The sequence below is a fragment of the Somniosus microcephalus genome, chromosome 2 (assembly GCF_052327205.1).
Source record: "Somniosus microcephalus isolate GS21.2 chromosome 2, FLI_Smic_1.0, whole genome shotgun sequence".
NCBI lineage: Eukaryota > Metazoa > Chordata > Chondrichthyes > Squaliformes > Somniosidae > Somniosus > Somniosus microcephalus.
In genome coordinates, this window is record NC_140988.1 from 169,424,277 (window position 1) to 169,436,008 (window position 11,732).

The window sequence follows — 11,732 nt, forward strand, 5'->3', positions numbered from 1 at the left end:
CACCGCCCCCCCCCCCCCCCCCCGGTTTTTTACCCCTCTGCTAAGGGAAATAGGTCCTTTCTATCCACTTTATCTAGGCCCCTCATAATTTTATACACCTCAATAAGTTCTCCCCTCAGCCTTCTCTGTTCTAAGGAAAACAGACCCAACCTATCCAGTCTTTCCACATAGCTAAGATTCTCTACTCCCGGCAACATCCTTGTAAATCTCCTCTGTACCCTTTCTAGTGCAATCACATCTTTCCTGTAATGTGGTGACCAGAACTGCAGGCAGTGTTCTAGCTGAGGCCTAACTAGTGTTTTATACAATTGAAGCATAACCCCCCTGCTCTTGTATTCTATGCCACGGCTAATAAAGGCAAGCATTCCGTATCCCTTCTTAACCACCTTATCTACCTGTCCTGCTACCTTCAGGGATCTGTGGACATGCACTCCAAGGTCCCTTTGTTCCTCTACACTACTCAGTGTCCTACCATTTAATGTGTATTCCCTTCCCTTGTTAGCCCTCCCCAAATGCATTACCTCACACTTCTCCGGATTGAATTCCATTTGCCACTGTTCTGCCCACCTGACCAATTTATTAATATCTTCCTGCAGTCTACAGCTTCCTTCTTCAGTATCAACTACACAGCCGATTTTAGTATCATCTGCAAACTACTTAATCATACCCCCTATATTCAAGTCTAGATCATTGATATATACCACAAAAAGCAAGGGACCTAGTACTGAGCCCTGTGGAACCCCACTGGAAACAGCCTTCCAGTCACAAAAACACCCATTGACCATTACCCTCTGCTTCCGGTCTCTGAGTCAGTTTTGAATCCAACTTGACACTTGATCTCCCTCATTTATACTTATCTTTATGAATATAGTTTGAACAGACTACACCTTAAGGATTATTCTGAGCAGCTGCATATGAGACTAATTTTGTAACTTTGAGCTGCTGGCTGAGAGCGCCTCCTGCTGGAAGCACATATTGGAAATGTGAGCTGACACGCAGAACTTGATGTGTGATTGGAGCAGGCAAACTTTTCCACCAGAAGAACAAAATTGGAAAATTGCCCTACAATGAAGTTACTAATAACAGGTTGTCACTCAGGGCTTTGTGACCTCGGTATAGTGTCCACTACTATTTCCATAAGCAGTGCTGAAACAAGAGCTTCAGTTGTTTTACTAGTTTCCCATTGAGCATGTTTTAATTTCTTAAATAAATAAATAAAATGTCTTAAATAGCAAATATGAACCATTGTTATTTGGAGATCACTTTAATCTTACTGGGCTATTGTAGTTTTCTTGTCAGTTGCCTCAAGATTTCATCACATTCATGGAAAAGCTTTTGCTTTTCCTCTGCTTTATGTAGAGTAAACCAACACCCATCATATTCTTGGTCCTCATTATGATATCTGCAATGTGAAGTAAATCTTTGTACATTTGTGTATTAAGTAGGAATACATTACTGACCACTTTCAAAGTCTATGTAATCATTACTTGACCTTTTTTTCTTTCATTCCCCCTCCACCAAAAAATGGTGCTGATGGATAGATGGGGTTCATTTTGACTTCTTCAAATTGCAACTTCAATGCTTCAAAACTACAGTGTGCTCTGCGATGCTCTTCCGTGATCCTTTTGAAAAATATATTCTAGAATGGAGTTCATTTTAGAGGAATTGCATTAATGCTGATTCCCCATTAGCAGAAAGAATTATAAATAATGCACGTTCTGTTAAAGATAGTGGTACAAACGAGTATTCTAGTGACAGAGCTATTGTATTTAATAGTAAATTGTCACATTTAACTCTGAAAATGTAGCAGTTTCCTTCTAATTGTAGGACATTGGTATTAGAGTAGAGTAATATTGACAGATGGATCAGGTAAAATGCCTATGTCTAAGGAGATTAGAACTGAACATTAGTCATTTCAGCTCAGTGGTTAAGAACAGCTGCAGTAATTAGCTGTCGTCCACATGATAAATGTCTCCATGGACATGAGAGCTTTGACCTTCTGTGATATTTGAATTGGATGTTTTCTTAGCAATTCACACCTACCTTAGACAGTCTGTGTGTGTATGTAAAATATAACCAGTTACCCTTGGTCATGTTTAATTGCTTACTAGCCAATCACATCATTCAAAAAATATGTATTAGTAATGCAAATTTATTTACCACATGCATTCTGCAAATTTCATTACTGGATCTTCATTCAAGTGTACACACAGTTCAGAACTCCATCTTTACCTTCATTACATACTGAAGTTGTTACATTGCAGCACAAAACTTACAAGCAATAGCTTCACCTACTGGTCTGCCTTAAATATAGGTATTCATTCAATATGCTATGAACGCTACAAGATTTGAATAACATTGAAAAAATATCTTGTTTAAATTGAGTAATAGGAGAGGTAAGCAATGACTAATGACTCTCAAATGAGGTGGCTCCAAGATAACCCACCTAACGATGGAAGATTCAAACTGACTCAATCCTCTGTGGCATACTCTGTAATCTAATATCTGAGCCATGCAGGCCTGCATTTCTCCAGGGTGCTGTTGATGGTTGGCCTGGCTCAGTGAGAAACTGGAAGGGTAGACCTGTCACTGGGGGCTAAATTCCTTCCACTTAACTCCAGATAACCCTGCAAACTAATATCCTAACGCTAGCCAAGCAGTGGGAAGCTGGCCCGTGCCATGTACTGGTAAGCTGCATGGTTTTAACTAGTTAAAATCAAGCAGTACCTTTGCACACACTTGAGGGTCATTATACCTTGGCTCTTGCTGATCTGCTAAATTCTTTGAGCTTAAGGTTGTGTCCCTACCTGGAGAGTATGTGCACTGTTTATTTGGCAAACAGAAACTGTATGGTTTGAATACTCAATTATGGGGATGAGTTTCTATGTATGTCTGACACTCCACTAATCAAAGAACAGTTCTTCCTATGATTCCTTATAGTTGCCATTTTTGTTGATTTGAAATTAACACAATTTCCAAGATTTAGCTTTGCTGCCCTCCTACGTATTCCTTTTATTAATTTGTTAGCAAAACTCTCTCAAATGCATTGCATGATCTTAATTAACAACAGTACAGTGTATGCATAATTTATTAATATGCAATGTCTGCAGATGTGACTAAATGAAGCGTATATTTATGGTGCCATTGTTCTTGTGAAGAGACTGAGGCTATAAATTAACATTAAATTCTTCAGCTGTTCAAATTAACCTCAGTGTACTTCATGCTGGCATATTAATTTTGCTTCATGTTGTTGTGTACTTAGCTGCTGTAAAATGCCAAAATGAACCTTTACTCAAATCTTCTTGTGCTGCCAAATTCAGAATCATGCCTTTTTGGAGGTACAAGAGAATTGACCTAAACTGGGCAATGTTATACAAATGCCATGTTTTTCATTGTCTTGTATAGGTGAAGGATATTGTCAGAGAACATGTAAATTATAGGATAGCAAAATACTGCAGATGCTGGAAATCCGAAATAACAACAGAAAATGCCTGAAACGTTGACTCTCTTTCTCTCTCCACAGATGTTGCCTGGCCTGCTGAGTTTTTCCAGCATTTTCTGTTGTTATTCTGTAAATTGTAGGGTTCAGTACCAGTACAATGGGCAGTTCAACACATAAATATAATTTTCCCATCTATATCAAATACGTGAGATTGACAATAAGGTGAGAGCAAAGAAGGAAATCTGTTGGGTAATACGTATTTGTTTTAGATTTAAGGGGAAGTGAAACAAAATCTGGCTAATTTAGAAATTATTTTCGTACTGTCATTTGATTATTTTAATAAGTTTAAATACTGAGTAGGATTTGTTAATATTACATGGCTCAGTTAGACAAAAATGTCAAATTGGGCAAATTAATGAATACCAAGTTGAATTTTAATTACCTTTGCAGATGTAAATAGAAAATAACATTTGAGTGTTTAGAATGTTGCAACGTTGAAGGGAGAGACCTCCCCAGGAGATCAACGCAGCGTGATTGCACATTGCACAGAAGGACACAAGCAGGGATGTCATTAGGAGGACCTTTCAATGATCTCAGCAGATCAAGAAACGTTACTGCAAAGCCACACTCAACCTCACCCTGCTGTGTCACTCATCACATCCCCATCACTCTGCCTTCCCTACCCTACTCCTGCACATCCTTACACCAACTTACCTTGCACCTCCACCCATCCCTCTCTATATACATTATCACTTCCCCATCTCACTAGCCACACCTCACACTCACCCTCATCCTTGTCCAGTCATACCAACTAACAACACACAAGGTTAGGCACTTGGGAGTTTTAGCCAATGTTCATGTGAAGTTTCTGTTAATGTGCTGTCAAACTTTTAAATCTTTATTTTCAACACTTTCTGTTCTTGGACAGATTTGTGTGTACCTTTGGAAGTGGCTTAGTGAGTTGCAGTGAATGGTGAGACATAACTGTACCCCCCGCAATGGTGATGAGAGTGAAAGGAATGGCTTGGGCATTGTAGGGATGCTTTATGGTGCTGGTGTGGGGTGGTGCCAACCTGGCACATCATGTGGCAGCCAGGGTGTACAGCGTCAAGTGAAGTAAATCTGGCTATGGTGAGGACGTCCCTGGCGTCCCGGGCAGTAATGTGGTCGGGTGCTGATGCCCTGTGTCCTGTGCAGCATCAGTTGATTGCAAAGAAGGTTGGTGTTGTTGTTAGTGCTGCTAGTGTGCCTGGTGCTGCTGGTGTTGGGGCTGATTGTGGTGGGATTCTGAGGACCAAGGTGAGATAGTTTCAAGGGCACCGATACTGATGGAATAGATTGCAGGTGAAGTTGAGATGACCGAAGCGACCTGTCAGTGGTGAGCGAGGTTGTTCCAATGAAGTGACACTGGATACAGAGTTTGCTCCAAACACTTGCAACCTGCATAAAGCTCAATCTGTCTTCCAAATGCAGTAAGCAACAGCTTCTAACCTTGGAAAGTGAACAACCGTGAGATGGGAGATTTTATAGAACATTTGCAGCTGTCAAGTTAAGCAATCATCCCATGCTGACACAACTCCCGACCTCCTTACTTGACGTACTCCCCGAGCAGCGGGGAAGCCGTGGGCAAACTCTTAAAATCTAAAGGTGAGCTTAAAATAGTTATTAAGTGCCTGTTAACAAGCTCTTAATAATCTGAATCGCTTCCCCCGCTGATTGGTGTCTGGTCTGTTCAGCGATGAAAGACCCGACATCTGGGAGACTAGCATGGAGACGGGTTGACAGCAGGTTCCCTACCTGCTGTCAAAAAAAAATGTTTTCCCACCCGACCCACCACCAAAACGCACCAGCTGACCTCTTTCCCCTCCCCACAAAAAAATTCCCCACACAATTTCTAAATTTGCGGATGACACCAAATTGCCGGGGGGGGGGGGGGGGGGGGGTTAATAGTCAATACTGAGGAGGACTGCAACAAATTACAGGAAGTCATTAATAAACTTGCAGAATGGGCATAATTGGCAAATTAATTTCAACATGGAGACGTGTGAGGTATTACATTTTGGTCAGAAAAATTAGGTCACTCATTACTTGGAAAATAAGAATCTAAATGGGGTGGAGGAGCAAAGAGAGCTGGGAATACAAATACACAAATCAGTAAAAGTAGCGATGCAGGTTCATAAGGCCATTATAAAAGCAAACGGGTTTATTTCTAGAGGGATATAATTGAAAAGTAGAGAAGTTATGCTTAACTTGTATCGAACCTTGGTTAGACCACACTTGGAGTACTGTGTACAGTTCTGGTCGCCATATTATAAAAAGGATGTAGAGGCACTGGAGAGGGTGCAAAAAGGATTTACAAGGATGATCCCAGAATTGCGAGGTTATACTTAGCAGGAAAGAATGAACAGGCTGAGTCTCATTTCTCTCAAAAGAAGAAGAGAGTGACCTATTAGAGGTCTTTAAAATTATGAAAGGTAGTCACACAGAGAGTGTTTCCACTTGTGGGGAAGAGCAAAACTAGAGGCCATCAATATAAGATAATCACCAAGAAATCAAATAGGGAATTCAGAAGAAACTTCTTTAGCCAGAGAGTGGTGAGACTGTGGAACTCGCTACCACAGGGAGTGGTTGAGGCGAATAGTATAGATGCATTTAAGGAGAGGCTAGATAAGCATATGAGGGAGAAAGAAATAGAGAGATATGCTGATAGCTATGAGGAAAGATGGGAGGAGGCGCGAGTGGAGCATAAATGCCAGCATGGACTGGTTGGGCCGAATGGTCTGTTTCTGTGCTGTTTATTCTATGTAATTGGAGATTAGGTAAACGTGAAAGTATATAAAAGTAGGAGAATGGGATAATAAGGTGAATATAAGTGATGTATTTAGAAATGTTTTTTTATTTAAAATTATTTATTTCAATGGTATGAGGTTAGTATTACACTAATCTATTCCTGACCTCTGAATAGCTTTAATAATGTAGTGCTGGTCGACCTCCCGTGGCAATGCTCACAGATAGTCCAGGACGAAGAGTGCTGTGCCTAATATTTACCAAGGTCCCTCTACAGCCTGAACACACAACAGTGGTACACCCATTGCTGTGATACAACAACCTTTACACATGACTGACGGGAAGTAAAAAAAATATGATGATGAAAGATACAGGGTCTCACATATAATATTTGTAATAATATTTACCTGTTGCCTTTATAAAATTTCCTTAAGATATTTGTTCTCTCCTCATAGCCTCCTATTCTCAATTATTTATTTTATTTTTTCAACTATCCCCCTGAATAAATTTGCTGTATTTGCATAAGTTACAGTACTTTTATTCTTTCCCCCTTCTCAGTTACTAGTATGATTTATATAAAATATTTTTTCCTCCCTCTTATTTGCTATGGTGGATTTGTAGTTCTTACTGAAGCTGTTAGCGATGAAGCACGACTTCAGGAAGATTTTGCCTCCTGTCAAATCTCCAATGACCAGCATCTTGAACATGTGATGATTTGCCATGCTCTGAACCTGACTGATGCTGGCTTCAGTGTCTGAGCTCAATGGCTTAAACAATGTCTTCTGCTCCAGTGGAAACAAAATGCCTCTCATTGACACACAAAAGCCTCAGTCAAAAAAACACCTTTACTCAAATTTTATTTAATAGCCTAAATTGTATAAAACATTGAAAAAACACATTTTTAAACCAATAAGGCATGTAAGCAATCTATTGGTATAATGAGTGAGGAATTTGGACTAAGTTTGTTCACTTTGTCTAATCTATTGAAAATAGATTTAGAGCATGGTGACTGAACATATGGAAGCAATTGCAACATGAACGACATAGTTTAATGAGCTGAAAACTTTACTACTTAACCTAGTTTGTGTTTGTATGCCCTATCAGTCTTGTAGATCCTCAGATTGTTTGCACTGACTGTATGGGAAGAAATATATTAATAAAACATTGTACTTTATTCCAACAGGTGGAAGTTAAGCCATACGTGCTAGATGATCAAATGTGTGATGAATGCCAGGGTGCGCGATGTGGTGGAAAGTTTGCTCCATTTTTCTGTGCCAATGTCACTTGTCTGCAGTATTACTGTGAATTTTGTTGGGCAAACATCCACTCTCGTGCCGGGCGGGAGTTCCACAAGCCGCTGGTGAAGGAGGGGGCTGACCGCCCTCGACAGGTTCATTTCCGCTGGAGCTGAACATAACATTCAGGCGCCTGAAGGATCATGACGGATGAAGAGAGGAGAGTGCATGAGGCTTAAAAGGCTGAAGAAACCATGACTAGTTAGAAGAAATAAGTGCATTCTTCTGCCTCCTACCCCAGCTCTCAATGCGTACATCATATGTAGCAGCTAATACACTACAGGCCTCTGTTTGTCACCAAAACCCTGCATCTCAGGCTTTACTAACTTTTTTGAGGTACTTTCATGTTTTTGAAAAAAAAAGGATTTTTTGTAGTTTTTTCAAGTTATTTTTTTATATAAAAAAAAACTTAAAATTAGAAGTGAGAATGTTGCCATTTAGGGGCGCACAGTTTGCTGCTATCTTTAATGGGTGGAGCATGCACTTATTTCAGGAAGCTCAGTTTCATCTCCAAGACCTGTCCCTAGTAATTTTACCAAAGGTAGCAAATAGTATGAGGCAAGTTTAGCTATAGGTGAGTGATTTCTGCCACACAAAATTTTATTTTTTAATGTTGCTATTTGCAATGTATACACAAACTTTAAAAAAAAATAGGGTTATGTTTTTGCTCTCCATTTTGACTTGCAAGAAATAATACCTCAAGAGACTGATCTGGTTTAACTATTTTAGCATTGTTATTATTCTCGAGCTGCATTTAGGAGCTTTGCTGCTATATAGGTGTTATATTTAATGCCAGAACACACAGTAACAAAATGGGATCAGAAACATAATTATAGCAGCTGCATTATGGAAGAATTAGATGCAGGCGGCAATGGCCTAGACTGCCACAGTTTAGAATGTGAATTTAAACAACTGCATGTTTACTTGTACACCTTATGCATGCACTAAAAGTATATTCATACATGTTCCTTCACAGCAATGGATGTGATGTCAGTTTTGGCAAACATTCAGACAAATTAGTTAGCATGAATGAAAGGTACAATAATAGTTTAAAAGAAAAAGAGGAAAAAAATCTAACTTGCATGTATAAATGTGACTCCTGTAACGAGAATGTCCTACGCTACACTTTATGTGTACATTATGCAAATTAGCTTTTAGAGTAGAAGTGCAGCCACTATCGTGACCTGGTGGGTTGTGGAGTTCGATTTCTACAGACTGGATGTAATCTCGTGTTCCCTGTGCAATCTTGTTAACATGTGGGTTTTGTTTAGTGTTGAGTGAGTTGTTGTCCTAAATAGAAATTTAAAAGTAGCTAGGATTTTAAAACAAATTATTAAATGGAAAAGAAAGAAAAGCTTTTGATTTCATTGCCCCTTTCATAAAACTCTTTGGTATAATGGCTCAGACTTCCTCTACAAACCAAAGATGGCCAGCACACTGCTAAACAATCACCAAACTCCAAGCCCCCCCAAAAAGTTATAAAATGGTACTGATTTCATAATATAAGAAACGTGATTTACTGAACCTAACCATTTTAAAGTCAAAATGGAGATGACTATGGTGTTAAATTAACCTGGTTTGACATAAAGCATTGAATTTCTCTGCAGTTTAATCACACTAGAAAAAAAATGTATTAGTAAGCTGCAGAAAGTTATGCGGGTGTCAATTATTTATTTAAAAAAGGTGATCATGCCATTACAAGCATTTACTGTATAGAACAACCGTATATAATCCTTAGGGACAATCTTTTTATGTAAGCAAGGTGTTGGTCTTGAACATTGGTGGTCTCCTGGTGTGCTTTTGTGTATGTAGTTCATGTCTAACTCTGCTGTTTATAGTGATTGTGATGCAACTTTTAAAATGTTTGAAGTCAATGCTGTTTTGAAGAATAGCTTTTTTACTAATTTATTTATTGGCTAATGCTCCCATTTGTTACTTACCATGGTTCTCCAGGCTATTTGGAGTATTCGTTCTCTGCCAAATTTGTTCCATTTTCAGACACCCATATTGGCATTTGTTATGCACTACTTTTGTATCTTGGTGAGAGTTTTTCCCAACAGTCAGCTGTTTTAGGGCACACTTTTTGACTGATGGCATCTCCTTTGCAATACCTCAATTTTCTGAATTTAGAAGAGAAATCGATAGTTTTGCTATGTTTATTATTGAAAGATCTGCATATATAATTTAACTCGGCAAATAAATGATTTAACAAATTGATAATTTTATTTTTCCATACATTCTGCTTCCTAAATTTGGAAGGGTCTAGACATTTGTAAACTAACGTGGTAACCTTAGGAGGGCTCTTCTATATAAAACTGTGCAGAAAGTAGGTGCAGTAATTTGAAATATCCCCAGCTCCTTAAGTATAACTAAAGGCATAATCACCAAGGTATTTTGTTAAATTAATTTGATTTATATAAATCTTAAGTGAACCCTTTTTAAGGGTGGGGTGGTGGTAGAATGATTTTTGTTTCATCTGCTGTCATTTCTTTCCCGAGACAACTTTATTACTGTAGCACCTGAATTATTCAGCATTGCCATGAAGAAAATGGTAAACACTGTAATGCATCTTTTTTAAAGAAATCATATTTATTTCACTATTTTTGTAGAAATGTAATTATTTTGTTTTGATTGTATTATTTTTATATTCTAATAAGCTTGTTCACATACTGTGTTCCCCGAATGTATGTATTTCTGCCCAGATGCAGGGCTCTGCAGAGAAATTAATTTTTTAAAACCACGCTGTGTTTTGCAAAGAAAACATAAGCAAATATATTTTATGGGAAACACTTGACATTTTAACCCCTGTTGCATCTGGCCATATAAGGCCTTTCCTCAAAGATGCTGAAAGACTTGAATATAACACATTTTGGAAGGCTGACTAACCTCGACTCTGTGTTGTGATGTGCAATACTGTTTCTAATGTTTGTAAGAAAAGAAAAAGAATAACAGTGTAAACCTTTTAATGCAGATTTATTTTTTTCATTGCATATTTGCAGACTAGTTATCCACAATGTCATTTTTTTACTGTCAGAAATTTTACCCCTTTGTCATGCTAATATTTTTAAATCCAGAGATCTTTGTACTGATGTAAATGATTGTAGTTATTTTGGATAGTGTTTTGCTAAAAAAAGAAAAAAAGGAGATACTTTTCATGCATATTTGCCTATTTTGTTTTTATTTTATCTTACTTTAAAATATGACTACTTTTTCAATGGTAGCATGATACTTGGAATAATTTTCTTATTCAGCCAGTGTCATTAATATTATTTTGTATTTTTATGTGGAAAATATAATTTTATGATGCTAATTCCTAAAGTTTATTTTATTTTGAATTATTTTTGGAGCTAAAATCTTTGTAATATTGTTAAAGTCTCTAGATTCTAATTAATTGCTTGTGTATAGATTCAGAACAGTGGTTTACAGGAGTGTTTAGGTTGTAATTAGCAACTAATGGTTCTTTGATATGCAAATTAGACAGCCATCAATTTCTGCCAATTCTGTTCCTTTTTGTACTTTATAGGGAGAGTTGATTAGTAATTTTGTTTGATTTTTAAATAAAGGAGAACCCATGCTTTTATGGACACAAGATCACCTCAAGCTTGATTTAATTTCATTTTCAACTTTTATATTTCTTTATTTTGCATATTTCTGTTGATGTCTAATCCTCCAGTCTGTCTGTTGTACTGGTGATAATTCTGTACTGGAATGGTTTGCTGCCAACTATTTATATTAAGTAATTTTTAAATATTTGTAATATTAACTGTTGACTGAATTAATAAACCATTAAACTATTTGCATGTTTGCTCTATGCTAAAAATGTACCTGTCAGCTGTCCTATTTGAAATTAGAAAATGAACTCGTCTTTCCGGTGTCTGACTTTGAGTAAGGAGTGTTATAGGTCTCAGTTCTTCTGAAATCTGTGCTTCTGTTATACTAAGCTTCACATTCTTCATTCTAACCAATATTATTGCAGTTCCTTCCCTGCAGTAGCAGGAGGATTTACACTGAGGCTGTCATACCTGTCTGGATAGTTGCTTGTCGCTGCTAATAACTCCAGAATTTTAATGGCCTGTTCGGCAAACTTAATATAACTGGCTTGCACAACTATTAATGTAGGATTTTGTAATTGCTTCTGATAAACCGAATAAATTCCAGCTCCAATCAAGCAACTGGGACATTCATGAGGTTAGGTTTACTTGCAATTG

At 37.8% G+C, this 11,732-nt stretch overlaps 1 protein-coding gene across 2 annotated transcripts in view; it reads left to right on the plus strand.

Moving 5' to 3' along the window:
* Nucleotides 1-11,344, plus strand: part of cpeb2 (cytoplasmic polyadenylation element binding protein 2) — a 190,836-nt gene extending 179,492 nt beyond the window's left edge. For both annotated transcript variants that reach the window (XM_085966119.1, XM_085966127.1), the window contains one exon: nt 7,413-11,344. In XM_085966119.1, the coding sequence (XP_085822245.1) occupies nt 7,413-7,640 (228 nt within the window). In that variant the 3' untranslated portion in view covers nt 7,641-11,344. The remainder of the gene's footprint in view (nt 1-7,412) is intronic.
* Nucleotides 11,345-11,732: the final 388 nt, after the last annotated feature.